We start from the raw sequence: 12,516 nt of genomic DNA on the forward strand, positions 1-12,516 counted from the left end.
TCTAGATGCTGACACAATATACAAACTGTGTGTTGTGAAAGAGTAATTTAAGATAAAGCTGTCACCACCTGTCAGATTTTGTAAAAATATCTCATAATATTGGATGATTTCTTTCCTCTAGGTTTGGCTGGAACCCACAAAACCCATTTTTAAACAAGTCAGAAGTAAGTGAGATCAATTATTAGCTCAGGTTCCCTCTAATAGAAATGCATGTGTGTTGATGATGTGTTTTCATGTTTGTTTTTCAGGACCAGCTAATACCCTGTTTAGACTGGCAGTGAAATTCTTTCCTCCAGACCCTGGTCAGCTGCAGGAGGAGTACACAAGGTCAGTGACTGTAATTTCCTACTGGATATTACATTTATCTCTTGCATGTGCAGAAGGGCTTTTTTTTACTCTTCAGAAGCTCACGATTTTGGCTTCAGGGCATTCAAGTATTTGTCCTCCTAAAAAAAAAAAAAAATTCTAAATTCCTTTTATGCTTAGCTGCACTCAGTGAGAAGCCCATGCATGTGTCAATTTGTGTATTTATTTTTGCTTTAACAAAAAACTCAAGGTAGTGTTAAATTTCAACGCAGGATTCACATTTGTAAAATTTGACCTTGAGTAACTTCTGACTTGCATGTTCTCATGTTTTAGGTCGAGTACAGGGATTTAAGTTATCAGTTACTTTGACAGAATTATGTTGTGAGTCTGGCAGCTGTATATCTCTGTACATAATAACCTTTTGGAAGAAACTTTACAATGGGGAAAAAGCGGCTGCTCTGAAAAGGCAGCACAGCCTTCTTTTTCTTAAAATTAAAAGAAAAACGGGATCTGGATCTGTACGCACAGTATTGTAGTTGGGCATACCCAGGCCAAGTGACCTTATGTGCTCTACTACAGAAGTTGCGTCGGTCCCCTCAAATTACACAAGGGTCCCTTCTTCCCTTGTGGCAAAGCAGGTATAAGTATTAACAACTTCAGTGAGAGGATGAAGAGTAAGGAACTAGTCACCTGGTCAGAGAAAAGAGAAGTGTGATGTCAGAAAATAAGTCATGCTAATTTTATAAGCATCTCTCTCTGTATATGTGCATGACACCTGTTTTTAAGATAATTATGATTTTGTTACAAGTCTGGAGAAAATGGAAAACAATGGATTGATATTGGCTATTGAATAAATCAAGATGCGAGTGTTATGCCCATTCTTAATATGCTTGTTTGGAATGGACTGTTCTGTTAGCTTTGCCTGTGTTAATGCGCACGCAGCAGCTACCTCCAAAATATTCCTTGTAGTTCAGAGGTCTGTTAAGCAATCGACACATCCTTTAAATTCAATCCATCCAAGTTCACAACTTTTCAAATTAAAGCACTGTATTTCAGTTTGATATAAAGCATTACTGCAATATAACAAATGTTGTGCTTTTACTAAGAGGAAGTGATTCTATGAATGTTGTTGCCATGATAGAGATCAGCCCCCATGCCTTTTCCATTGTCCAATCATGGTGCTTCTTTTTATATTTCTTCATCTCTTTGGCTGCTCCTCAGCCATCTTTTTTTTGACAATGCAATTATCTTGTGGAGCATATGCCGCTGTCCCACTGCCACCACATTGCCACCAGCAGCAGTTGCCTCCATGCACTCACATTAGCGCCACCTCTTGTCTTCAGTTCAAGTCAGTCCCATTTACAACTCAACATAGTCTGGCAGCAATAGAAGGTTAGACGCCATAGACGGCTGCCCCTCCTTCCCTTGGTAATCCTCATATTGGCACCAGCCATTAGCATGTGCCAGATTTACCCCACGCCCCCATTTCCCCTCTTCTCTTCTACTTTTCCTTGTCCTGTGCACCTGCACGGACGCCCCCTGTTGCTGATTGGCTGGGATAGTATTGTTTGGCCCGGTCCAAACTACTTTGTTGCCCATTTGCAGAGCCTGGACTGTATAGAAATGCACAGCTAGTTGACAATGAGGAGATATTATGAGGAGATATGTTTATTGATTTAAAATGACTCACTCCACCTTTTTAATAAATAAACAAGTTTGTGATTTAGAAAGTTATTTTAAAGAGTTGTTACATGATTTGACCCATTAAAAAGCATGATTTCTTTTGAGTTCCCCATGAACAAAAATGCTTGAACTCTGTATTTTTCTTTGTAGGTATTTATTCTCCCTGCAGATGAAGAGAGATTTGATGGAGAGCAGGTTGATCTGCACAGAAAATACTGCAGCCCTGTTGGCATCTCACCTCGTCCAGTGTATGTTTAAGCTGTTATTGTAACTACAATGTTAAGAGTTTGGGTTTGTTACTTTGCACATATATTGTACCAGATGAAAATGAGTCTCTTAATGTAATGACTGCATTTGAAAATGTATCTATTTACAACAGCTGTAGTAACGTTAAAATGGTTTGGAAGAGAAAAATTTGAGTAAAAGGCTTAAAATTCCAGTTTAAGTGTATTTTACTGAGAAATATTCAACCCTAACATTGAAGGGTCCATTCAGCTCTATTACATAAATAACATTCTAATGTCATTGAATTTTGAAATTAATTGCCAATCAAATCCAATCTGTACACATTCAGAATCAATAGACTTTTCTAAATAGATCCTTACATCGATGTACAAAGAAACTGATGTTTCTTACCTCTTCTCCACAGCGGAGATTGGCGACTATGACGACATGGCAGACGGAGACTACCTGAGGAGCAACAAGATGCTGCCTTACCAGGAGAAGGTGCAAGAGAGGATCATGGAGCTTCACCGCAGACATCTGTAAGTTGTGCTGCCTTGTCTATAAGACGCCTTGTTTCCATGTTGCATTCTCAGTGCTGCTCATTTACCTGACTGACTGTTTTGTTGTTGCCACATTTTTAAGTCCCTTTTCCACTGGTCAAAAAACTCACTAACATCTGGATTTTGTCTGCAATGGTAATGGATTCAATTGGCATTCACTCCCGGGTCAAAAGACTCTGCAGCTCCGGCTCTGATTGACTCTTATGGAAACAAAACACCAGGGTGAACACATTAATTTGGTAACACATTGAGGTGAGAGCGCCTCAGTCATTGGTGCGTTTGTGACTTCGAACATGACGTATCTGCGAAAAAAGCAGAAAGACAAACACCTACTGTCAATGGGAGATAAGTCAATTGCTTTTTGTTAGTGGGTTTACCCACATTTAAATTACCTGCTAATTTTGAAATAAAATGGTTTTGTCAAACCAGGAGTTAGCAGCGAATCAATTAACTCAGTAAGAAAGTCAAAGTCTGCACCTCTTCCTGCTCCTTCAAACAATTATAATGATCCTATTAAGTTTACATTTACTGCTGCAGTGTCTCATACCAACCACAGAAAACACCAGCTGAGTACCAGGCTGCAGCAGCAGCTTTCTGTCTCAGCTGCTGACTTCACACTTATGCTCAACTCTGTTGTGCACATTTCATAATATTCTTAATTTTTCTATAATCTTGCTATGCCTCTTAAATTATAGTAAAGTACAACACTTAAAATTATAGCTACTTACTTTAAAGTTAAGTATATAAACAATATATACCAGGTGTAGTAAAACAACCCTTTAGCTTGAGTAACTGTGATTGATTCCTAACTCCTGACACCATGTTAAACCAGTTTACTGTGACGTCGTCACAGCTTGGCTGAGGGCAGGGCTGTCACGGTCTGGCCTCAGACCTGAGCACAGTTGTGGTTCAGTGCAGTTAACCTCCTGCTGTGATGTCTTGGGGATACAAATGATCAGTGTAATCACAGTAAAACCAAGGAAACAACATTAGCGAGAAGCAAAATCAGTTTTTGTGAGAGGTGTAAAATAATACACTGGTTCACAGATTACATGTGAAAATTTTGTTTTCATGGTGTCACTTGCTTTCGTTAAATGCATACATACCTCTTCACTCTCACTGGATGTTATGCCTATGCCGTACTGGATGCGTGTGCAGCACGTGACGGCTGCTATATGAGGTTTCTGGTATGACTGATGTCATACCAGATGTCCTTGAATAGAGTAGGTCTATGTAATCGACTAAATACCAGGATTCTACAGTAAGAAGCAGTGTATCTTTGGGTCTTGCAATAACAATAAAAACCTTTGAAAACAAATTAATGGATTCAGTCAATAGAAATGATGCTTTTACTTTGAAATAGGTACAGGAAGTGTTTCAAATATTTATGTTTGTGACATTCGACAGATATGGAAATTGAAACTGTGGTGAAAGATCAATTTCACTGTCTATTTAGCTGTGAAGTGAACATGGTATGCGGAGAAATTGGAAACTGTCATTGCTGAGAAAGCAAAAAGCTGCTGGGTGAATTTGAAAATTGGCTCATTCAGTCGTCGTATGTGGTTTGGAGTAAAGGGTGTGCGATATTGACAAACAAATAATGCCATGATATCTTCTGGGATTTTGTCTGATAATAAGTAGATGATATTTAACATCCCTTCACTGTTTGCAAAAGACATCCTAGTCTGTGCTTTTTAACTTGATATTAATTGGTGGTTGTTGCACCAAAGTTTGGAGACATGAATCATACAATTTAGGCCGAACTGGGTGGCGGAACCATTTTCTGTCAGGCAGTCTTTTTCTTGGGTCTAAAGTATTCAAAAGTTGTTTGTAACTATCTCCCCCACTGTGTAATTGGTTACTACATATGTCATGTTTTGCCATCTGTTGCTTTTCATCTCATAATGCACTTTTTGTGGAGAATGATTCTGCTAAACTTCACTTTTGTATATTCTTCATATTCTTTTGTTGGTTAGTTTTGCAGAAAGTAAAACATGTTATATGTCGAGCTGGCAATGGCAAGTTATTTCCAATGGACATAGTTAGCAGATTGCTGTCTTTAAGCAACAGTCAGTGAGGATGATCCACTTAAAACAATTAATCTAACAGGGAGTATTATGAGGCTGAAGGTGTCTGTGTTTTGCCTTCTGTTGGTGTTTGTTCAGTCATTTTTAACTTCACTCGGGCTTTGTTAGGCAGCTTATCCCAGCTCAACTTGTGGCGCGGTGGCCATGTATGCCTATACTTGCAAAGTGCATGCACTCTGCGCAAACTCTGTAATCTATGCTACATGACACATTGAACTCGGAGAGCCTTAAATTCCAAATTATACCACACAAACAAAGGTTTGCCATTTGGAAGCAGTGATACACTGCACTTGCCTCTTCCATGTAGCTTCAAACACAAATGTTAAGTGGTAACTATGATTAGGTAATTGAAAAGAGACAATATTCCTGCTGAACAACTATAATAGGGGGTTCTTCCCATTCCAGAATTTAGAGCCTGACAAAACCCCTCTCTGCACTTTTCCCACCACCAGCCTCCTTGTTATCACAGTACTATCCTGTGGCCAACGGGGGCTCTTTTCAACCCAGTGTATCAGGCAGCTCTAAAGACCTTTGCTAATCTCTTCCCTCAGTTGCCAGGGTGGAAGCACAAGCGGCAAGTTCCCTGGCCTAATCCCCTGCTCTGGCTGGTCTATTAGCCATAAGGCCAGTGGGGCAGGGGAGGGCCCTAAGGAGATTTCACCGCTTAACGGATGAACAAAATTAGAATGTGGTGATGATTGGATGGATATGTCTTCCTAACATGCTGTTTGGTTGTAATCACATAGTTTTAGATAACGTTTCTCAAATCCTCATAGTTGTAAAGGATTTCAGGTAACACTACTTGGCATATGATACAATCTTACTTTGTTCAGATTGTGTGCAGTAAATCAAATGGAAAACTGCATAATATCCACAAGCCTCAGCCTGTTGAGTGTTAATTCAACTCAAGCTGTTGGCCTGGTCTTCATTATGTATGGTAAAAAAAAACCATCTGGTTTTATTCAAGGATCATATGGCAAATGACAGATGTACTTGTGTGGATAAAAAGTATACATGTATATGGTAATTACTTAAAATGTGATGATCGTGAAGGGGTCTTTAAGAACTATGAGAAAGGTAACGCATTTATTATTTATGGAGCACATTTCATAAACAACTATTAAAACTGTGCTACATAATATATCAACGACTTAAAATACATACTGTACTGCATTAAAACCATACTAATTCAAAAAATATTTAAATTATAAAAATAGAATTCTGGATATACATCCAAGATTTGTCATGGTGAGCACATAGATTAAAAGCAACGTTTAAAAGTCAATTTTTTTTTTACTTGATAATTGGTAAGAATGTTGTTTTCTCTCTAAAACTTTTATTGTTATTGACTTGATGTCGTTGCTAAAATTTTATTCAGAGTGTATGATTACACTAAATATTTTTGACTTGATTTTTGTGGGGTTGAGAAGATGATTTTCAGGTCCTGTTTTTGAAACTGGTCTTGAACCAATGTTGGACAGTGTCTAGTTTTATAATCTGTATTATATTGTGAGCCATGTCAACTGTTAACTGGACCATGATGATCCAATAACCCAAGACTGAGATTTTAGATTTTGACCAGAGGATATAATTCAAACCCGTACATCAGCTGTTTGTGTACTATAAGACCAGCTTGAAGTGTTGATGGGATTTTTATTTTGTCTTCTCCAGGGGCCAGACTCCAGCTGAATCAGATTTTCAAATCCTGGAGATAGCCCGTAAACTGGAGATGTATGGTGTCCGTTTTCACCCGGCAGCTGATCGAGAAGGCACCAAGATCAATCTGGCTGTTGCTCACATGGGTCTTCAGGTTTTTCAGGTAATTGTTTGTCATTACAGCTTTCTTTTGTGAACATGACTTTAAGTCCCTAACATTGTTTCTAAAGTTTATTTCTCTCTTTTTAACATATTGTTTGCTCCCAGGGCAACACAAAAATAAATACCTTTAATTGGTCCAAGATTCGTAAACTGAGCTTCAAAAGAAAACGGTTCCTTATCAAGCTTCACCCAGAAGTCCATGTACGTATTAATGAAAAGATTTGTGTCCTTGTTTACAAATTGACTGTTGGATCACTTGTTTTATTTATGTCTCTGCTAGGTAGACCAGCATGCTGTGTGATTTCATTCAATTTGTTTTTGATCTTTGTTCGTAGGGGCCTCATCAGGACACTCTGGAGTTCATGATGGCCAGTCGAGACAATTGTAAAATCTTTTGGAAGATCTGTGTGGAATATCACTCATTCTTCCGCATGTTTGACCAACCCCTTCCCAAATCCAAAGCTATACTCTTCACCAGAGGCTCATCCTTTAGATACAGGTATTAACTGCTGACATAATAACAAAGTCATATTTGATGCTTGTTTATAGCGACTATGGTGGCTCTTGTACAATGAAACATAAAAAAGTTTGAGTGGTTTCATTATTCAGTATTTTTAATTAAAAACTCTTTCTCGACAGTGGAAGGACCCAAAAGCAACTTGTGGACTACATCAGGGAAAACGGAGCAAAGCGAACACCATACCAGAGGTGTGTGTTCCCATATATGTAGTACATACACTGTTCATTGGAAAGACAGGTTGTTTGTCTTTCTATTCCTCCAAAGCATTTACTAGGAAATGTTTCCACATTGTGTTTATCATAGTTCTTCCTTTTTTTTTCTTCAGGAGGAACAGTAAAATACAAATGTCTGCTCGTTCCCTAGCAACAGATGTGCCAAAACAGGTCAGTGGTGCTACAAAGATGATGCATTTCTGTAAAACCTTCTAAATATTGTATTTGATGAATAAAGTAATCATCTGTCTGTGTTGCATTGTTTCAGAGCTTGTCATTCAATGACAGTCTCAGGACCCCAGGCTCCCCTTCCTCCGCTACAGTGTCTTTCCACTCAGCACACATCCTAAGTGGCCTCCCACGGACAGAACTCCAACCTCAGCCGCAGCCTTTTCCCACGCTGAGCCATTCTCCATCGCCTTCCCAGCAGCATCAGCAACAACAGAAGCAGCCACATCTGCAGCAGCTTCAGTCCCCTCTGCAAGCCACCAGACCCCCCAGCCCACTGAAGGAAGAACCTGTCAAGGCCGCTTCCCCATCCCACTACGCTTTTCAAGGTGCCCCTAGCAATCAGGCAGCAGTACATTGCAGCCCCTTGTTTGTGTGTGTAGAGAGTGGCACTTCCCAATCAAAGGCCTCCAAAAATGGCAATGAGGATAATGAGCATGGTGGAAGAAGGGGTCCCGGGTGCTTGTTGGGAGGAGGCGGAGGGAAGAGGGGGAAGGGGGTTCTTACACCTGAAGCTTTCGAGGCAGAGCTTTTGCGTACGAAACAGAATCCCATGTTCTCAATGTCCGGCTCACCTCTACATGTTACTGAGGAGTTCATAGATGATGATCCCACTGAAATCTCCTTTTACGGTGGGGGGGCCGAGGCCTACTCTTTTGGTCTTGATAAAATACATCAGTTTCATGTTGTGGAAGAATCTGACCTCAGCAAAAATAGGATCTTTAGTGTTGGCATTGAGGATCTGAATGGTAACACCAATCACTTCCCTGATAGCATTGTTGGTCACTCTGAGACCAGCTCCTTAGTGAATAACCGCTCAGAGTGCAGTTCCCTGGACAACCTGGGGCTCAGCTCTGCAGGTGAGTCCATGTCAGTGGGTTATGGAGGCCCAGACTCCTCCTCGCTTCGCCTGCCAGGCTCTGACATCCAGTCAGAGGCCAGCTCAATGGTCAACTTCCCAGCGTACTCCATACGCTCTGAGAGCAGCTCTGCCTTGCAGTTCACTGATCTGGTGGAGCAGCTCGAGCAGCTCAGCTACCCGCCCACAGCCACTGAGGGCTCTGGGAATGGCAGCTCCGATTCAGACTCTGACTGGGGCTCTGACAGCATCCTCCCCCCTGAGCAGAACCTGTTTTACAGTAATCCCCTGACAGGGAGCAGCGGTATAGAGGGTTTCCTCCTTCAGTGCCACAACCTGCAGGCACTGGCACTCGCAGACACCTCTGCATCCCCTCATATTAACATGTAACATGTCCGCACCACTTTTAAGGCCACAGTCATGGGCTGTACAATTATAGAAATGAATTGTCTATACTGGGAAGTGGAGGAAAACACATGTCCCCTTTGTTAGTTTTCTGCTGCAGCACTTGTTTTTTTGTATCAGTGATTTGACCTGGTGTCCTTGCTACACCTGCCGTGATACTTTTTTTAATAATCATTCCTGTCTTCTCATGAAACTCAGCTTTTCTTGAGATGAAAAATAACACGTCTTTCTTATCTACAGCACTCCTATTCAGAGCAAATTTTGATTAGTGGGTGATTTGGGGCGTATCCTTTAAGTGCAGAATATTTGTGCTTCTACTATGGAAAATGTTTTATGTTTTACATAATTTAAAACAACCTGTCATCGGAATATCTTAGATTTGCTCCCTGCTTTCTGAATACATAGCAGTTCAAGTCAGCATCCACCTTTTTGATTTGATTGTCTGACAATGATTTGAATATTGGAAAAAACTAAAATAACTTAATAAAAAATTATATTATGATTTTTAAACATTTGATTATATTTTGACCAATAAACAGGCTGCCAATTTTTACGAGCTTAATTTACAGTGAACAAATTCTGAACTATTATCAGGCTCTGAAATCTCTTATCTCAGAAGGTACTTGTTGTGCATCATTATTCTGTCTCTAATCTAATGTCTAATCTCAGGTGTAAAAATGAAACCAATAGTTGTCCAGGTTCAGTGATCCTCACAGACCTCCTGTATTAAAACAAGACATTACATGGGGCCTGATGTTCCATTTGCACTTGTGTGCCTCACTGACATCTACTGGCTGAAGTAGATGGAGCAGTTTCACATCAGACTAACACTCAGTCAGTAGTAGTTGAAGGATAAATGACAAATATTTTTCAGTAATTAACATTTAGCTTCATGTTTAGTTAAGTAGAAGAATGTAGGCAATGTACTCATGAGCCATTAAGTAGACTGTAAACACCACCTTCTACAAAACGAATGTATCATCTTACACATATGTAAGGCCTTGGTAAACATAAATGAACAATGTACGATAGTGTTTGATACACTAGTGATTGCTAATTATTAAGACTGTGTGACATCAGAGTTTGTGACTTCCTGGAGATCCTTTTAAGAATAGCAGGTATTGTGGGCTTTGATTGTGGTAAAGGTTATCGGTGCTTCGCCTGCTCTGGCGTGCGGCCGTCGGCACGTTTCAGGGTTTTGGCGTTGGCCGTCTTCAGGATTTGCCAACGTGGTGTTTTGTTTATTGGAAGGAAACGGGGGATCTTTTGCACATTAGCTTTGATTTATTTTCTTATACTTTTTCTATATTGGGCGTTTTAAGTATTGATAAAGGAACGGTAGTTTTCGGTCGTGTGATCACATGCCATCACTAATATACTTGCATGCACAAAAGCTTTTTTTTTATTAAGTGTTATCCACCCTCCAGGCTTCACAGATCAGGGGTGTCTGGTCTTGTCAAGTCTGACTTGAAATGATTTTACTGCACCGTAGAACACAGAAATCTGATATGTTAGCAGCGTTTTGTTTCTTCACGGATATCATTTCCTCTGAGCCCGATGCTTAATTTCCTTTTCTTTGAGCCTACTTTAATCTGCTTGAAGGTAGATTTCACTTGAGTTTCTGCAAACTTAGCTCTTTTGTGTCCATGTTACAGTGTCTTGTTTAGTCAGCAGCACTTGCACCGCAGTGCCTTGAAGCACTTACCTTTGCTCTTTTCATGCAGTGTGCTTTTATCTCAGGTGCCTGTTTACTTTAGAAATAGGTTCAGGACTTTCCTGTCAACCACCTCTGTGGTATAGGAGCCGTGTCAACGAATAGCTTTCCTCTTTCATAAGTCAGAAGACTGTTGATGAATACTCACCTGTTCTCATTGTCATTTTGAAGGATGGCGAGAAGCCATTTTTATTTTTGCTCATGAAAATAGAGAAATGTATTTTCAGAAGTATTATTTTGAAATCCCTCTACAATCACAAGTGTGGGCAGTTGTCTCTGTGTGGAGCGCCACTTTTTCACACACAACATCAGTTACAGTATAACAAGTGGAGTTCTGATGAAGGGTTTGTCTTGATGGTTTTTTTACTTTTTACATTTTGCCTTGGTTCCTTGTCTGCCATGTCACACTTCCCAAATCTCAACGTTTACGATTTAATCCATGACGGGCTGACATTTATAACCAGCTATGCTAACTGCACTTAGGCATCAAGTAATCATCACTTAATCCTGAACTTGTATATTTACTAATTATACACTACTTGTACTTAATGTTTGTATGTTTTACTCTCAAGAATAAAATAATCACTTTTGGGTACCATGAATGTCAGATTCTTTTTGAGATGCAGACTGAAATCATTCAAGCAATGCGCATGTAATTCTTTCAACCCCTGTGGTGGGACACATTCTTTCAATGGCTAAATGAAAGATTCTTATAATCCAGAACTAACGACTCATAAGACTTATATAGCACTCATAGAATCCATCAGGTTTGTGGGGATACAATATATAACCAGATTGAAAATATTGTGTATAGGTGAATTGTTTTTAAAAGCTGGGGTGACATGTAGTAGCAACATTCTCCGAATTGTTTGTGAAGTTTTATTGCTCCACACTTGAGCCAGTACCTTTTCATTTTCCGAACAATTGCATCACATGTCCCTCCGGAGAATTTGAACTTAACCATGTTAGTGTGGTGTTCTCCACAGTGTAACGGAATTAGAAGCCAGTATTGTCTTGCAACAAGTCGGTACACACAGTCGTTTTCTTTTAATATTTGAGGCTACAGTCTCTTATGCTGTTGGGGGTTGGGTCCTACTCATACACAAGATTCTTCAACCTAATTCCAGCTGTGTGTGTGTACGTGCTCACTGTTTAGACAGGCTTTGTGCCAAGTCATTCCACAGCAAAACCCCCGTCCTCCCACTGTGGAGCCTGACGTCTGCCCTCTCCTCCTCTCGTGTCGTTCCCCTGTGGGGCTCTTCAGATAAACTATAAACAAACTTTTTGCCCTCCAGACGAGCCACATTCTTGATAAGTCTTTTGCATGAGCAATTATTTCCGGGTCGAGCTCTGACTCTTTTTTCCTTTTTTTTTTTTCTTTCCTCTCGGCCTTCCCCATTCCTTTTTTTCCTCTCTCCCTTTTTTCCCTCTAATAAAATTAGAAGAACAGCTGTGGTGACCTGTGACTCGGTAAAGACGACAGCCCAGCGTTTCATCTACTTGTTTTGTCTCCTCGTTTGTTGTGTAGTGAAGCTCTCAGGCAGAACAAAAGCAGCAGGGCCTGTTCTCTCAACTGGAACTGGGCTCGTATAAGTTGGTGATGAATCATTTGTCCCTCTGGTAGACGGCTCTGAAAACAATGGCAGAAGGGGGAAAATGTGGGAACCATTACTTGGCTTTGGTCGACTCGGCTGTCTCCTCTTTCATTTGTGGCCAATGTGTGTGATGAACCATTCCACTTGTTTTGTTGAAATGTGCAGTTTTTTTTTCTCTGAGCGGAAATTAGATAATTAAGGAGAAACGGGTTAGAAGAAGATAAAGCTCCAACATATAACGTTGTTACACATTTTCTATTGTACTAGTTTCACTTTGTTTTGAAAAGATCAAATCATTGTTGAC

General features: G+C 40.1%; 1 protein-coding gene across 4 annotated transcripts in view; it reads left to right on the forward strand.

Annotated features, from left to right (window-relative positions):
• farp2 (FERM, RhoGEF and pleckstrin domain protein 2) overlaps window positions 1–12,516 on the forward strand; it is a 32,503-nt gene that overhangs the window by 10,743 nt on the left and 9,244 nt on the right. For all 4 annotated transcript variants that reach the window (XM_034583204.1, XM_034583203.1, XM_034583206.1 and 1 more), the window contains exons 4-13: window positions 122–164; window positions 249–327; window positions 2,140–2,237; window positions 2,639–2,753; window positions 6,533–6,680; window positions 6,785–6,880; window positions 7,015–7,178; window positions 7,319–7,387; window positions 7,525–7,582; window positions 7,680–7,968. In XM_034583204.1, the coding sequence (XP_034439095.1) occupies window positions 122–164; window positions 249–327; window positions 2,140–2,237; window positions 2,639–2,753; window positions 6,533–6,680; window positions 6,785–6,880; window positions 7,015–7,178; window positions 7,319–7,387; window positions 7,525–7,582; window positions 7,680–7,968 (1,159 nt within the window). The remainder of the gene's footprint in view (window positions 1–121; window positions 165–248; window positions 328–2,139; window positions 2,238–2,638; window positions 2,754–6,532; window positions 6,681–6,784; window positions 6,881–7,014; window positions 7,179–7,318; window positions 7,388–7,524; window positions 7,583–7,679; window positions 7,969–12,516) is intronic.

The sequence above is a fragment of the Hippoglossus hippoglossus genome, chromosome 4 (assembly GCF_009819705.1).
Source record: "Hippoglossus hippoglossus isolate fHipHip1 chromosome 4, fHipHip1.pri, whole genome shotgun sequence".
In the NCBI taxonomy this organism is placed as follows: domain Eukaryota; kingdom Metazoa; phylum Chordata; class Actinopteri; order Pleuronectiformes; family Pleuronectidae; genus Hippoglossus; species Hippoglossus hippoglossus.